Source organism: Bos mutus, chromosome 1, assembly GCF_027580195.1.
Source record: "Bos mutus isolate GX-2022 chromosome 1, NWIPB_WYAK_1.1, whole genome shotgun sequence".
Taxonomy (NCBI): Eukaryota; Metazoa; Chordata; class Mammalia; order Artiodactyla; family Bovidae; genus Bos; species Bos mutus.
The window spans coordinates 86,805,901-86,823,429 of record NC_091617.1 but is presented as its reverse complement, the minus strand read 5'-3'; the positions used below and the strand labels follow the sequence as shown (position 1 = coordinate 86,823,429).

The following is a 17,529-nucleotide window of genomic DNA, read 5'->3' as shown; positions in this document are numbered from 1 at the left end:
GTGTAAGACTGCTCAAACTCCCTGTCAAGTATATTTTCTGTAGGTTTTCATAAGTAGCCTTTAGCAGTTTTCTTAGTTTTGAAGACTTTTTATTGTAAGTAGGATTAAACTTTAGCAGTGATTTTTTTCTATAGCTATTGAGATAAACATGGGCTTTCTCCTATAAGTCTGCTAATATGAATTTCATTGGTTGATTTTCTAATATTGAATTTGTATTTCTAGGAAAACTGTACCTGTAGAAAAAAAAATTTTAATACAATGTTGGATTCAGTTAGCTAATATTTCATATAGGATATTTGCCTCTATAGTCATACATGTGATTTTCTTTACTTATACCTCTTATAAGTGGTATTAAGTTTATTCTAGTCTTATAAGTGAGTTGGGCTGTTTTTTTCTCTTGTTCTATGCTTTGCAAAAACCTGTATGAGATTAATCTTTTCTTGAAAGATTTAGTAAAGGGTTATCTCTAAAGTCATTTAGGCTAGCTTGTTTTTGGTATATATGGGAAATTGCCATTTCAATTTTTTGAATATTTACTAGTTTTTCCTAAGTTTTTAAATAATTGAATTTTAGTTTTTGTTAATCTCTATTTGTTTTATTTAGCCTTTATATTTAATTTTTTTCTCCTTTCTTCTTTATGTTTACTCGTGGTTTTTGCCTATGAGTCTTCCATAATAAGGAAAATGATGGATTAAATTACTTATTATATGAAAACACTTATTTTTATAATTTATAACATGTAATGTCACTTTTATTTGAAATACAATAATTATATTAAACATGTAGTTGTTATTAGTAAAGTGATACTATTATGATTTTTAAAATTCAAATAATACAAATAAAGCAAAAGTTACCTTTGAGATTCCCTGTGTTCAGAACTGATTTTGAGTGGTTTAGGATTTCACATCGGAGAAGGCAATGGCACCCCACTCCAGTACTCTTGCCTGGAAAATCCCATGGATGGAGGAGCCTGGTAGGCTGCAGTCCATGGGGTCGCTAAGAGTCGGACACGACTGAGCGACTTCACTTTCACTTTTCACTTTCATGCATTGGAGAAGAAAATGGCAACCCACTCCAGTGTTCTTGCCTGGAGAATCCCAGGGACGGCGGAGCCTGGTGGGCTGCCATCTGTGGGGTCGCGCAGAGTCGGACACGACTGAAGTGACTTAGCAGCAGCAGCAGGATTTCACATAGCTACTAACTGGCATAGTGTAGATACAAACTAAGGTCTTCAGATTGTTACATGCTCTTTCATTAAAAGATTTCTTCATCAATATATATTTGTTGAATAAACATAAAGATCTCAGGATGATAACAGCTTTCACCTTTCGCATGCTGGTTGATGCTTGAAATTCATCCTTAAAATTTCCTTCCTTTTTGCTTAATGCCTTAACATGATTTTAAATTATAGTACTTATTGGTCAGGGAAGTACAACAGAAGTCTTGATTTCAGAGTGTTTTGTACTTTTTAATTCTTTATCTCTTTCCCTACCCTCCCTCTCTACGCCATAAACAAAAATGCTAACATAACAGTATGCTAATTATTTCTGCTAGGAATCCTTAGAATTGTACTTCTATCAAAATTTGCTTTATAATAAAGACCAAGCATAGTTTCTTACTTCCATGTCAGCTGGGTTACAGTGTATGTCAGTTAGGATTCAGAGGATAAGAAATTTATTGCGAGGAATTGAGAGCTGGCTAGGCAAATCCATAATATATAGGGATAAATATATATCTATATATATATATAAATATCTATAGACATAAATATATAATACAGACATACTACTACTACTACTACATTACTGGAGAATCCCTGGCAAGAACACTGGAGTGGGTTGCCATTCCCTTCTCCAATGCATGAAAGTGAAAAGTGAAAGTGAAGTCGCTCAGTCGTGGTCGACTCTTCATGACCCCATGGACTGCAGCCTACCAGGCTCCTCTGTCCATGGGATTTTCCAGGCAAGAGTATTGGAGTGGGTTGCCATTACCTTCTCCGAGATATAGACATAAATAGACATAAACATATAGATACATATATATAGACATAAATATATAGATATATATCCAAAATATATAGGGATATACATAAATCTGTATATATATATATATATTTACATATACATACATATATTGGAATATTAGCCATAAAAAAGAATGAAATAATGCCATTTGTAGCAACCTACAGATTATACTAAGTGAAATAAGTCAGAGAAAGACAAATATCATATCACTTACATGTGAAATCTTTAAAAAAATGATACAAATAAACTTATTTATAAAACAGAAAAAGAATCACAGACATAGAAAAAAAACTTATGGTTCCCAAAGCGGAAAAGAGCAGGGAGGAAGGGATAAATTAGAACTTTGGTATAAGCAGATACAAACTATTATATATAAAAGAGAGAAACGGAAATGTCCTATTGTATAGCACAGGGAGCTATATTCAATAATTCAATGTCTTGTAATAAACTGTAATAGAAAAAATCTGAAAAAGGAATTGTATATGTATGTGTGTATATATATGTATATAAAACTAAATCACTTTGCTGTACACCAGAAACTAACAAAACATCATACATCAATTAAACTTCAATTTGTTGACAAAAAATAAGCTAAGAATAAAAGAGAATTTAATCCATCTAAACTGAGGATTATAACCCAGGAAACAAATTCTCAGAAGCTCCAAGAATTGCTCCGTTGGTCAGGAGTTAGAGATGCAGTTTCATAGATTTTTGAGACAAATTGTATAACATATTGACAGGTTAGCATTGTATCGATAGATAGTTCAATCAACTAAGTATTTTTTTCTTTTTCAATTACACATATGCAGACAAGGCTTTGGTCAGTGCCACCTCTTGTACCCTTGTCTGAGATGAAAAAAATACATTAAGCATAGAATTACAATGTAATGCTGTCTTGTGAAGAAAGGAGCCAACCTTTTCTCATAGGGTGATCTCACCCTCCTGCTTTGAGAAGGTCTGTTTAATGTGTAATGTAGATGCACACTGCACATTGTGAAAAGTCGGACATAAAGGGAGCATGCCATTTGTCTTCCTTTATTTAGTCTGATCGTCTTTCCACAGAATATTTAAGATTTTCCTTATCAAAATTTTTTAAAGGGTGAAAAAGCAAACCATGGTCTAAAGAAAATACAAGTGTAATAGGTTGGACAGTATCTCCCCAAAATATGTGTCCAAGTTCTAACTATTGATATCTGTGAATACGATCTTACTCAGAAATAGCACCTTTGAAAATATAATTAAGGATCTTGAGACGAGATCAACCTGCATTTAGGAGCCAAGATTCCAATTCCCATACTGGATCTACTGACCAGTGTCCATATAAAAGAAAGGAGAGATTTGAGACAAGAGCAGAAGGTCATAGGAAGATAGAGGCAGAGATGGGTGGGTGCCATGTATCTTTAAGCCAGGGCTTCTCTGGTGGCTCAGCTGGTAAAAGAATCTGCCTGCAATGCAGGAGATGTAAACCAGGGAATGCCTCTAGCCACTAGAAACTGTAAAAGGCAAGGAAGGAACCTCCTCCTAGAGCGTCCAGAGAGAACTTAGTCCTGCAGACATTTAGATTGTAGACATATGGCCTCCATATGACTGTGAGAGAATTAAAACTTTGTTTAAAACAAAAACAAAAAGCACTTAGGGCAAGTCATCAGTAGGCTGGGGCAGGAACTAACAGTTGATCCTGCAGTCCACAGGCAGAATGCCTTTATTAGGCAAATATCAGTTCTGCTCTTAAAATCTTTTGATTGATTGGATCACCCAGATTACCCAAAATAACCTCTTTTACATTCAGTCCAGTCCCTCAGTCGTGTCCGACTCTTTGTGACACTATGAACGGCAGCACACCAGGCTTCCCTGTCCATCACCAATTCCCGGAGTTCACTCAAACTCATGTCCATCGAGTCAATGATGCCATCCAACCATCTCATCCTCTGTCATTCCGTTCTCCTCCCACATTCATTCTTTCCCAGAATCAGGGTCTTTTCAAATGAGTCAGTCGTTCCCATCAGGTGGCCAAAGTATTGGAGTTTCAGCTTCAACATCAATATTATCCAATGAATATTCAGGACTGATTTCCTTTAGGATGGACTGGTTGGATCTCCTTGCAGTCCAAGGGACTCTCAAGAGTCTTCTCCAACACCACAGTTCAAAAGCATCAATTCTTCAGTGCTCAGCTTTCTTTCTAGTTCAACTCTCACATCCATACATGACTACTGGAAAAACCATAGCTTTGACTAGACAGACCTTTGTTGGCAAATGTGTCTGCTTTTTAACATGCTGTCTAGGTTGGTCATAGCTTTTCTTCCAGGAAGCAAGTGTCTTAATTTCATGGCTGAAGTCACCATCTGCAGTGATTTTGGAGCCCCAAGAAAATAAAGTCTCTCACTGTTTCCATGTTTCCCCATCTATTTGCCATGAAGTGATAGGACCAGATGCCATGATCTTACTTTTCTGAATATTGAGTTTTAAGCTAAGTTTTTCACTCTCCTCTTTCACTTTCATCAAGAGGCTCTTTAGTTCTTCTTTGCTTACTTCCTTAAGAGTGGTATCATCTGCAGATCTGCGGTTGCTGATATTTCTCCTGGCAATCTTGATCCCAGCTTGTGCTTCATCCAGCCCAGTGTTTCTCGTGATGTACTCTGTGTATAAGTTAAATAAGCAGGGTGACAATATATAGTCTTGACATACTCCTTTCCCAATTTGGAACCAGTCTGTTGTTCCATGTCCAGTTCTAATTGTTGCTTCTTGATCTGCATACAGATTTCTCAGGAGGCAGGTCAGGTGGTCTGGTATTCCCATCTCTTGAAGAATTTTCCACAGTTTGTTGTGATCCACACAGTTAAAGGCTTTGGCATGGTCAATAAAGCAGAAGTAGATGTTTTTCTGGAACTCTTGCTTTTTCAATGATCCAATGGATGTTGGGAATTTGATGTCTGGTTCCTCTGCCTTTTCTAAATCCAGCTTGAACATCAGGAAGTTCATGGTTCACATGTTGTTGAAGGCTTGCCTGGAGAATTTTGAGCATTACTTTACTAGTGTGTGAGATGAGTGCAACTGTGCAGTAGTTTGAGCATTCTTTGGCATTGCCTTTCTTAGGGATTGGAATGAAAACTGACCTTTTCCAGTCCTGTGGCCACTGCTGAGTTTTCCAAATTAGCTGGCATACTGACTGCAGCACTTTAACAGCATAATCTTTTAGGAATTGAAATAGCTCAACTGGAAGTCCATCACCTCCACTAGCTTTGTTCGTAGTGATGCTTCCTAAGGCCCACTTGACTTTGCATTCCAGGATGTCTGGCTCTAGGTGAGTGATTACACAATTGTGGTTACCTGGATCATGAAGGTCTTTTTTGTACAGTTCTTCTGTGTATTCTTGACACCTCTTCTTATCTTCTGCTTCTGTTAGGTCTGTACCATTCCTGTCCTTTATTGTGCCCATCTTTGCATGAAATGTTCCCTTGGTATCTCTAATTTTCTTGAAGACATCTCTAGTCTTTCCCATTCTATTGTTTCCCTCTATTTCTTTGCATTGATCACTGAGGAAGGCTTTCTTATCTCTCCTTGCTATTCTTTGGAACTTGGCATTCAAATGGGTATATCTTTCCTTTTCTCCTTTGCCTTTCACTTCTCTTCATTTCATAGCTGTAAGGCCTCAGCAGACAACCATTTTGCCTTTTTGCATTTCTTTTTCTTGGGGATGGTCTCCATCCATAGTTCTTCAGGCACTTTGTCTATCAGATCTAATCTCTTGAATCTATTTCTCACTTCCACTGTATAATTGTAAGGGATTTGATTTAGGTCATACCTGAATGGTCTATGAATGGTCTAGTGGTTTTCCCTACTTTCTTCAATTTAAGTCTGAATTTGGCAATAAGGAGTTCATGACCTGAGCCACAGTCAGCTCCCGGTCTTGTTTTTGCTGACTGTATAGAGCTTCTCTATCTTTTACATAGTCAACTGATTATAGATGTTAATCATAAATAATCTCCCAGAAATACCTAGGGTTAGTGTTTGGTTGAAGAACTGGATACTCGCTCTTACCATGAAGTAGGTATTAGTATTCTGCATTTGTAGATGAAGTACCTGAGGCTCAGAAGGATGAAGTGGATTTAATTGCAAAACTGTGTCACTTGCCAACTCTAGAAAGTCCCAGGACTTTCCTTTGAGCCACGTGCAGACCAGGAGCAGCAACACTCCAGGGATGTTAGAAATGGACACTTGGACCATGTGAATCAGAATCTGCAGTTTAATAAGAATCCTCAAGTACAAAATTCCTGAGTACAAAGTTTGAGAAGCACTAGTCACGGGTTGGAAAAGGTCAGTTTTCAAACCAATCCCAAAGAAAGGCAATGCCATGGAATGCTCAAACTATTGCACAGTTGCACATATCTCACACGCTAGTAAAGTAATGCTCAAAATTCTCCAAGCCAGGCTTCAGCAATATGTGAACCATGAACTTCCAGATGTTCAAGCCGGATTTAGCAAAGGCAGAGGAACCAGAGATCTAATTGCCAACATCTGCTGGATCATCAAAAGAGCAAGAGAGTTCCAGAAAAACATCTATTTTTGCTTTATTGACTATGCCAAAGACTTTGACTGTGTGGATCACAAAAAACTGTGGAAAATTCTTCAAGAGATGGGAATACCATACCACTTGACCTGCCCCTTGAGAAATCTGTATGCAGGTCAGGAAGCAACAGTTAGAACTGGACATGGAACAACAGACTGGTTCCAAATAGAAAAAGGAATACATCAAGGCTATATATTGTCATCCTGCTTATTTAACTTATACACAGAGTACATCATGAGAAACGCTGGGCTGGAAGAAGCACAAGCTGGAATCAAGACTGCCAGGAGAAATATCAATAACCTCAGATATGCAGATGATACTACCCTTATGGCAGAAAGTGAAGAACTAAAGAGCCTCTTGATGAAAGTGAAAGAGGAGAGTGACAAAGTTGGCTTAAAGCTCAACACTCAGAAAGGTAAGATCATGGCTTCTGGTCCCATCACTTCATAGCTAATAGAGGAGGAAACAATGGGGACTTTATTTTGGGGGCTCCAAAATCACTGCAGATGGTGACTGAAGCCATGAAATTAAGAGATGCTTACTCCTTGGAAGGAAAGTTATGACCAACACAGACAGCATATTAAAAAGCAGAGACATTACTTTGTCAACAAGAGTCCCTCTAGTCAAAGCTATGGTTTTTCCAGTAGTCATGTAGGTATGTGAGAGTTGGACTGTAAAGAAAGCTGACCACAGAAGAATTGATGCTCTTGAACTGTGATGTTGGAGAAGACTTTTGAAAGTCCCTTGTACTGCAAGGAGATCCAAGCAGTCCATCCTAAAGGAGATCAGTCCTGAGTGTTCATTGGAAGGACTGTTGTTGAAGCTGAAATTCCAAATCTTTGGCCACCTGATGTGAAGAGCTGACTCATTTGAAAAGACCCTGATGCTGGGAGAGATTGAGGGCATGATGAGAAGGGGAGGACAGAAGATGAGATGGTTGGATGGCATCACCGACCCAGTGGACATGAGTTTGGGTAAACTTCGGGAGCTGGTGATGGACAGGCAGGCTGGGCGTGCTGCGGTCCATGGGGTCTCAAAGAGTCGGACACGACTGAACTGAACTAAGTCAAGGATTGGCTCCGTGATAAATAATACGCTTGCAAAGGCGGGAGACAGGTTGGATCCCTGGACCTGGAAGATCCCCTGGAGTAAGAAATGGCAACCTCGTCAGGTATTCTTCCCTGGAAAATTCTGTGCACAGAGGAGTCTGGAACGCTAGAGTCCATGGGGTCGCAAAGAGTTGGACACGCGAAGAGCTGGACACGAATAAGTGAGCGCGCGCGCGCACACACACACACACACACACACAGCTAAGGTAGTCTATAAGTCAAAAGGTTTTTCTTTATTGCTGATGGCCGAGCAAGCAGGTTCCTTGTCTGGCACCCCAACCCAACCTCATCTCGCCGCACCTCTCCTCCTTTTCGTTCTCCCTCACTACACCAACCGCTGGCAGCTAGCTACGCCGAGGCTGGGCAGGGCTTTGGAAATTTTGAAGGCAGACGGAGGCGAAGCAGAAGTTAGGGGAACTGAAAAGCATTCTTGCAGCAGCATTCTCTGCTAACAAAAACTCTTTGCCCTCTGCCCTTAAGAAATATGACGTTCGGCGAATACGCACTTCCGGTCATGGAGCTAAACAAAATCCGGGAGGGCAAGAGACCGGAAGTAACCGCCCTCGTGCCTCTCCTCCCGCCCCCTCTTAGTTTCCCAGCGTCTTTTGGGAGAATGAGGTTGCTTGAGGGCTGTGGCTGAGGTGCGGTTACTGGGTGACAAGTCGGAGCCCGGACTGGGTGAGTGCCCGCTGTCTCGGCCGCGGATCGGTTCACTTTGTTCGGGTGACCTTCGTCCTGCCGGGGATAGGGGACGGGGAGTCGTGCGCGGGGCGCTCTTTGAAGAGGCGCCGCCGCGGGTCTGCGGCAAAGGAGCGAGCTGGGGGCGTTGCGAGTGGGGCCGGCTCCCGGGTCGGGCCCGCAGAGCCCGCGAGGTCAGAGCCCAGGGAGTCGGGCGGCCGGGCCCCGGCAAAGGCTCGCGGGACGGGGGTGGGGTCTGGCCCCGAGCCCCGCAGGCGGGGCTCCCGCGCCTGGTGTGGAGGACGGGAAAGGCCTTTCTCCAAGGCAGGCGTTCACAACCGGCTGAACCGGGTGGTTATTCTCACCGTGCTTTCTCACGCAGCCCTTCGGTCAGTCATTTTCTGACCCCTTGGAAGTCTCAGCCTTCTTTATGGCTGCTCTGCTCCATTTTACACACATGCACACAAGGATTAGACAGGTGTGTGATAGGTTTTGTTGGGTGCTTTTTATGAGAAGCTACCACAAAAAATTATTTTTCTTAAATTCCTTGAAGTTCTTGTTACTTTGGCTGGAAACGTTGATGCTCTCTATAAGGCTTGTCTCCTTATATGCTGCGATGAGAACTCCTACTTTCTAAACGTTAGTATTGCTCTTTTTAAAGCTTGCCTCATTTGTTGAGACGAAAACTAATTTCTCAACGTTAGTATTGCGTCAAACGTTAATATGATGTTGAAGTTCTATTTACTCACTCTACCTATCTACCACCTAGAGGTCCAGATTGAGAGACAGTAACTTATTGTTGGTGAACTTGGCTTCATCTCACTCATCCTGCTCCCTGATGTAGTTAAGAGTTACATGCACTCTTACTATCATGAAAACAAATAACCCATTCAAAAAAATGGGCAGAAGACCTGAATAGACATTTCTCCAAAGAGGACATACAGATGACCAACAGGCACATGAAAAGATGTTCAGCTTCAGTAGTTATTAGAGAAACGCAAATCAAAACTACAGTGAGATACCACCTCACAGCAGTTAGAATGGCTGTCATCAAAAAATCCAAAAACAACAAATGCTGGAGAGGGTGTGGAGAGAAAAGAACCCTTCTGTATTGCTTCAGTCAGTCAGTCAGTCAGTTCAGTCACTTAGTCGTGTCCGACTCTTTGCGACCCCATGAATTGCAGCATACCAGGCCTCCCTGTCCATCACCAACTCCCGGAGTTCACTCAAACTCAAGTCCACCGAGTCGGTGATGCCATCCAGCCATCTCATCCTCTGTTGTCCCCTTCTCCTCCTGCCCCCAATCCCTCCCAGCATCAGAGTCTTTTCCAATGAGTCAACTCTTCGCATGCGGTGGCCAAAGTACTGGAGTTTCAGCTATATTGCTTATGGGAATGTAATAGTCACTATGCAGAACAGTACAGAGGTTCCTTAAAAAACTAAAAATAGAGCTACCATATGATCCAGCAATCCTACTCCTGGGCATAGATCTGCAAAAGAACATCCAAAAGGATACATGCACCCCAGTGTCCATTGCAACACTATTTACAGTAGCCAAGACATGGAGGAAACTTAAATGTCTGTCTACAGAGGACTGGATAAAAAAGATGCAGTACATATATTACAATGGAATATTACTCATCCATTAAAAAGAATGAAATAATACCATTTGCAGCAGCATGGATGGACCTAGAGAGTGTCATACTGAATGAAATGAGTCAGAGAAGGAGAAATATCCTATGACATCCCTTGTATGTGGAATCTGAAAAGAAATGATACAAATAAACTTACAAAACAGAAAAAGACTCATAGACTTAGAAAAGGAACTTATGGTGCTAGGGGAAGGGATAGTTAGGGACTTTGAGAAGGTCTTGTACACACTGCTATATATAAAATGGATAATCAATAAGGACTTTCTATATAGCACATGGAACCTTCATGTTATATGCTAGCCTAGATGGGAGGAGGGTTTGGGGAAGAATGGTACATGTATATGTATGGCTTCCCGGGTGGTGCTAGTGGTAAAGAACCCACTTGCCAATGCAGGAGACACCGGTTCAATTCCTGGGTCGGAAAGATCCCCTGGAGGAGGGCATGGCAGTCCACTTCAGTATTCTTGCCTAGAGAATCCCATGGACAGAGTAGTTTGGCAGGCTATAGACCATGGCGTTGCAAAGAGTTGGACACAACTGAAGTGACTTAGCACACCTATGTACAGCTGAGTACCTTCAAGGTTCACCTGAAACTACCACAGCGTTGTTAATTGACTATACCCCAGTACAAAATACAAAGTTTAAAGTTTGGGGGGAAAAAATAGAGTCACATGCACTCAGAATTTGGCTAGTTTTCATCATCAGCAAAGGGAACTAAAGTAGAAATTGCAGTCAAATTTTGGGCAATAGACTTCACATATTTTAGTGGAATATTGCCCAAAAGTAGTCTTTAATTGTCTGAGTAAATCACTTCTCTCCCAAAAACAGCTACGTAAGAATATTTAGGGGGACTTCCCTGGTGGTACAATGGCTAAGACTCCACACTCCCAGTGCAGGGGGCCCGAGTTTGATCCCTGGTCAGGGAACTAGATCCCACATGCCACCATTAAGAGCTTGAATGCTGCAGCTGAAGAGCCCACAAACTATAACTGAGACCCAGCAGAGCCAAATAAATATTTTGGAAGTTTGTTTCATTGGGGAGTCAGTGTTGCTGAAAAGTGTCATTAACTCACGTGTCTTTAATTTGTACTTTTCTAACTTTTTATTTTCAGCATAATGGCAGAAACTGCTTCTCCACTGAAGCACTTCGTGCTGGCTAAGAAGACAATTACAGCAATCTTCGACCAGTTACTGGAGTTTGTTACTGAAGGATCACATTTTGTTGAAGGTTAATTTCTCTAAGTTTTTAAAATAATTACTTTAGAAATATATAAAGATCCTTTATTCTTTCAACCTTGGATACAGAACACATACAGAGCATTGTACTATATGAGATACCATAACAAAACCCATTTCTGCTGACCAAAGGAGGAAGATTGAATTATATTAATAGCAACTAAGAAAGAAGTGTATGTGTGAGGTCCTGTTCTAAGCACTTAATAATAGCTCATTTAATACTCAAATCAACACTGAGGCACATTGTAATCACACTCATTTTAAAGATAAAGGACCTAAGGCACAGAAAAGGTAAGCAGCTTACCAAAGATCACACAACTTGTAAATGCCTGGACTAAAAAGTCAAGTGGCCCACATTTAGCCATTATACTTATCTCCCTGTCAACTCAAAAGTTAAGTCAACATCTCAAATCTATTTTAGTGAAAAATGAGACAGAAAAGCCGTGACAAACCTAGACATTGTATTAAAAGCAGAGACATCACTTCGCCAACAAAGGTCCGTATAGTCAAAGCTATGGTTTTCCAGTAGTCAAGTACGAATGTGAAAGTTGGACCATAAAGCCTGAGCACCAAAGAATTGATGCTTTTGAACTGTGATGCTGGAAAAGACTCTTGAGAGTCCCTTGGAGAGCAAGGAGATCAAACCAGTCAGCCCTAAAGGAAATCAACCCTGAATAGTCATTGGAAGGACTGATGCTGAAGCTGAAACTCTTAATACTTTGGCCACCTGATGCAAAGAGCCAGCTCAGTGGAGTTGGCTAAAGCTTCAATACTTTGGCCACCTGATGCTGGGAAAGATTGAAGGCAAAAGGAGAAGAGGGTGGCAGAGGATGAGATGGTTAGATAGCATCACCGACTCAATGGACATGAATTTGAGCAAACTGGGAGATAGTGAAGGACAGGGAATCCTGGCATGCTGTGGTCCATGGCGTCACAATAGCATCACCGACTCAATGGACATGAATTTGAGCAAACTGGGAGATAGTGAAGGACAGGGAATCCTGGCATGCTGTGGTCCATGGCGTCACAAAGAGTCAGACAGAGCTTAGTGACTGAACAACAACCATTACCTATTCAAACCTCACTCTTAACATGTGAATCCCTCTTCTCAGTTCAAGATTTGAAGCTCCTGTCAGAATGAAATTATAATTGGTGGATATTAGGTTCTAGTTCGGAGAAGGCAGTGGCACCCCACTCCAGTACTCTTGCCTGGAAAATCCCATGGACGGAGGAGCCTGGTAGGCTGCAGTCCATGGGGTCGCCAAGAGTCGGACTCGACTGAGCGACTGTACTTTCACTTTTCACTTTAATGCATTGGAGAAGGAAATGGCAACCCACTCCAGTGTTCTTGCCTGGAGAATCCCAGGGACGGTGGAACCTGTTGGGCTGCTGTCTATGGGGTCGAACAGAGTCGGACACGACTGAAGCGACTTAGCAGCAGTAGCAGCAGCAGGTTCTAGTTACTCTATTCAGAAATGCGTTTTGGTCTTAGGTGGGTACTTTGTATTGATGAATAATAAATACCCTTTTGGGTCTTCCCTGGTAGTCCAGTGGCTAAGACTGTCCCAATGCAGGGGACCTGGGTTCAAATCCTGGTCAGGGAATTATATCCTACATGCTGCAACTAAGACATGGCACAACCAAATAAACATTTAAAAAATAAATACTCTTTTGACTGGACCCCTGTAATTTTTAATAATTTTGTAATTCTGAGCAGTATTCTTAATGACCCGTTACAACAAGGCATTCACCTTTTACCAAATATTCAAATACCATGCTATTTTTATTTTCAAATGTCATGTTAATATAGAACAAAACCAAAATGTATGTACATCTTAAGTATTCTGTTTTATAATTATTGGAGTGGGTTGCCATTTCCTTCTCCAGGGATCTTTCCAACCCAGGAATCAAACCCAGGTCTCCTACATTGAAGGCAGATTCTTTACTGACTGAGCTACAAGGGAAGCCCTATAATTACCTTAATATTCATCTATATTATTTTGTCTAATACCATTTTAATTTTACAGCAACGTATAAGAATCCAGAGCTTGACCGAGTAGCTACGGAGGATGATCTGATAGAAATACAGAGGTATAAAAACAAGCTTTCCGTCATTGGTGAGGTGCTGTCTCGGAGACACATGAAAGTGGCCTTTTTTGGCAGGTAACTCTTTACTGTTCTTCTCAAGGAGAGTTTTCAGCTTGATCGTATCTGCAGCTTTGTTTCTGATGTTTCAGCAAGGGTATTCCTTCTTTTTACAGCAGTTTCTGCTCATATTAAATGTTAAAGCTATTAGCATGTAAAATAATTTGTTCATTTTAGTTCCTGGTATAAAAAAAGCTTTATGTTATAAAAGAAGTCATTTCTTTTTTAAGGGTGCTCATCTTTAAGAATTGGCTTCTTAGCCAATTATAAGAATAGAAAAACAGATAAGTATCATTTGTGACTTACTCTTTTAAGTTTCTATTGATTATCAGGTTGTGTCTTCCAAAAAGATTTTCAGCTCCATGATTCCCAGAGGAAGAATAAGACATGCCATTCCTTAAAGAAATTCTGGAGTGAAAAGAGTGATTTCTGCCACAGCTCATACATTAATTTAGGGACCATTTGTTAACTGTCTATGTACCAATCACTCTGTTGGGCACTAGAGATGCAAAGACAAATGACAAGGCCCATACTGGGTTGTTCAGATATCATGTGTTGTGTATCAGTAGAGGCATTTATTTACTCATTAAGCTAACCTCGTAGAGGGCTTTAGCGCTTGGTGGTAGCCTATGCATAGAATTCTCTGTGTCTTGTTCAGTGTCTGACTCCTTTGCATTCTTTAAGTCTCATTCTAAATGTTACTATAGAAACCTTTCCAGACCAAGCTATCTAAGGTATTCCTTTTCAGTTATTCTCTACTAAACCACCTTGTTTATGTCCTTGAAAACTTTTCTTCAAGCTCTGTTTCTGTTTGTCTTTTGTTTTATATTATTTGGTTTACCCGCTTGACCTTATGCAGAGTCTAGTATGAAGTAAGGAGAAGGCAGTGGCACCCCACTCCAGTACTCTTGCCTGGAAAATCCCATGGACGGAGGAGCCTGGTAGGCTGCAGTCCACGGGGTCTCTAAGAGTCGGACTCGACTGAGCGACTTCACTTTCACTTTTCACTTTCATACATTGGAGAAGGAAATGGCAACCCACTCCAGTGTTCTTGCCTGAAGAATCCCAGGGATGGGGGAGCCTGGTGGGCTGCCGTCTCTGGGGTCGCACAGAGTCGGACACGACTGAAGTGACTTAGCAGCAGCAGGAGTCAGAGTAAGAGGGAAGAGGCTTGTTGGGGAAGTGATGACTCAGTTGTCCTACTTGAGAAGAAGAAATAGGAATGGGTTTTGCATGTGAAGAAGGTCCAGCCCAGATTTAAGAAGACAGGACCTTAGACGACACCTTGTGATGGGAATCAAAAAGCAAGAAAAATAAAAAGGGTCAGGGAGGATCTCTTTATGGGAAGGGTAGGATTTGTTTTCCTCCATTTTATTTTTCTGAAATGTACCTTGCTAATAGTTATGTAAATCAAGTTGTCAACTTTTTCATAAAAAATGGAATCTGGTGAAATTTTTGTACAAAATTGCATTCTAAAAAAGTTGGCCTTTGACCCAGTGAAAGAACGAAATTTTTATCATTATGTTTTGTCTTGATTTTGTGTATTCATTCTTCAGGACAAGCAGTGGGAAGAGCTCTGTTATCAATGCCATGTTGTGGGATAAAGTCCTCCCTAGTGGGATTGGCCATACAACCAATTGCTTCCTGAGTGTTGAAGGAACCGATGGAGATAAAGCCTATCTCATGACAGAAGGGTCAGATGAAAAAAGGAGTGTGAAGGTATACCGTTTGACCTTTAATAGCATAATGCACCTGAAATAATGTCCTTAACTTGTTCTTTTGGAAAGCTCTTTACAAGATGTCTGCATTGCTAGAGATGGAAGAACCATTAGTATTTCTCTTCATAGCTTTTAAAACCATCAGTAATATTTTGGATTTTCTAAAATACTTTTGCTTTAGAGTTAAATTCTTGGAGGAATAAAACCTGTCCTTAGCTTAAAATGAAGATAAATTAGAATTAAAAGTTTATAAAAATTTTAAAGTACTGTTCCCAGTGAAAAGAAAATTACTGAAGTGTGTCATCGCTGTTTAATCACAAATCTTGTCTTTCTAAACAAAACTTTGTTTAAAAAATTCGGCTCTGGAATCTGTTTTTGACCCGCATCTGTGCCTTTAGAAACTGTTTTTGCCTTCAGAATATTTGGTAAGCTAATTCATGTCTAAATGCTATTTAGACAGATAAAGGCCAGTGGTAGTTCCCTGCTGCTGCGGCTGCTAAGTCGCTTCAGTCGTGTCCGACTCTGTGCAACTCCATAGACAGCAGCCCACCAGGCTCCGCCGTCCCTGGGATTCTCCAGGCAAGAACACTGGAGTGGGTTGCCATTTCCTTCTCCAATGCATGAAAGTTAAAAGTGAAAGCGAAGTCGCTCAGTTGTGTCCGACCCTCAACGACCCCATGGACTGCAGCCTACCAGGCTCCTCCGTCCCTGGGATTTTCCAGGCAAGAGTACTGGAGTGCGGTGCCATCGCCTTCCCCGGTAGTTCCCTACCTTGTATAAATTTCTTGAGGAATTCAGTGGCACTAGGTTTTCTCAGCCAAACAAAAAGGAAAAACAATTACGATGCAAGGTGTTTGCTTTGGTATGAAAGCAAGTGGAAAAGGCACTGCTTCTCATTATATTCACTTCAGTCATAAGAGCTTTCCCACAAATACAGAAGTTCAGTATGTGAAGATCCATGCCATTTTAGTTTTGACTAAACTGTAGGTGAATTCATAGGTCTGGTCATCCTCCTGTGAATTTGCTGTTTGATCACAGCAGGTAACTCAATCGGTCTAATACCCTTCAGTATTTATTTATGAACAATAAATGAGATGATATTTATAAAAATATTAAAAACTTTTAAGCCATACAGAGTAGTCACAAGATTGTAATTCTATCAGAAAGTTTATAAAAGCAAGCAAAAAACCACTACCTATCATTGTCACTGTGGAAATTCACTTCAACCCTGATTAGGACTACTGTGGCCATTTGATAATAGATGTTTCCCTTTTAAAGTTTCATTTAAATTGCAAAAGAATCATAGAGGTATGTGTGCTGATGCCCTTTCCTTGATTATTAATTTTGTCTTAAGCCCTTTGAACTTAATTGTATGTTTAACACGTATATGAAAGATAATAAACAAATGTATATCAGAAGTCATCTTGAGGAGTAGAAATATTTTAGAGAGCTTAAACGGAAAGAGAGGCTATCAGTCAGTTCAGTTCAATTGCTCAGTCGTCTCCGACTCTTTGTGACCCCCTGGACTGCAGCACACCAGGCTTCCCTGTCCATCTCCAACTCCAGAGTTTACTCAGACTCATGTCCATTGAGTCGGTGATGCCATTCAACCATCTCATTCTCTGTTGTCCCCTTCTCCTCCTGCCTTCAATCTTTCCCAGCATCAGGGTCTTTCATATGAGTCTGTTCTTCCCATCAGGTGGCCAAAGTATTGGAGTTTCAGCTTCAGCATCAGTCCTTCCAAAGAATATTCAGGACTAATTTCCTTTAGGATGGACTGCTTGGATCTCCTTGCAGTACAAGGGACTCTCAAAAGTCTTCTCCAGCACCACAGTTCAAAAGCATCAATTCTTCTGCGCTCAGCTTTCTTTACAGTCCAACTCTTGACATCCATACATGACCACTGGAAAAACCATAGCTTTGACCACAGACCTTTGTTGGCAAAGTAATGTCTCTGCTTTTTAATATGCTGTCTAGGTTGGTGATAGCTTTTCTTCCAGGGAGCAAATGTCTTTTAATTTCGTGGCTGCAATCACCATCTGCAGTGATTTTGGAGCCCCCCAAAATAACTTCCCTGGTGGACTTCCCTGGTGTCTCAGACGGTAAAGCATGTGCCTACAGTGCCAGAGACCCAGGTCAATCCCTTGGTCAGGAAGATCTCCCAGGGAAGGAAATGGCAACCCACTCCAGTATTCTTGCCTGGAAAATCCCATGGACGGAGGAGCCTGGTAGGGCTATAGTCCATGGGGTCGCAAAGAATCGGACATGACTGAGTGACTTCACTTTCCTTTCCTTTTCCATAAATAAAGTCTGTCATTGTTTCCACTGTTTCCTCATCTATTTGCTATGAAGTGATGGGACCAGATGCCTGATCTTAGTTTTCTGAATGTTGAGTTTTAA

At 40.9% G+C, this 17,529-nt stretch overlaps 1 protein-coding gene across 1 annotated transcript in view; it reads left to right on the top strand.

The window, feature by feature from the left end:
- The first annotated feature begins 8,221 nt into the window (after positions 1-8,221).
- The window catches only part of MFN1 (mitofusin 1), a 39,236-nt gene continuing 29,928 nt past the window's right edge, over positions 8,222-17,529 (top strand). The window contains exons 1-4 of the mRNA XM_005892499.3: positions 8,222-8,378; positions 11,143-11,258; positions 13,294-13,429; positions 14,968-15,130. Coding sequence (XP_005892561.1) covers positions 11,147-11,258; positions 13,294-13,429; positions 14,968-15,130 — 411 coding nt within the window. The 5' untranslated portion in view covers positions 8,222-8,378; positions 11,143-11,146. The remainder of the gene's footprint in view (positions 8,379-11,142; positions 11,259-13,293; positions 13,430-14,967; positions 15,131-17,529) is intronic.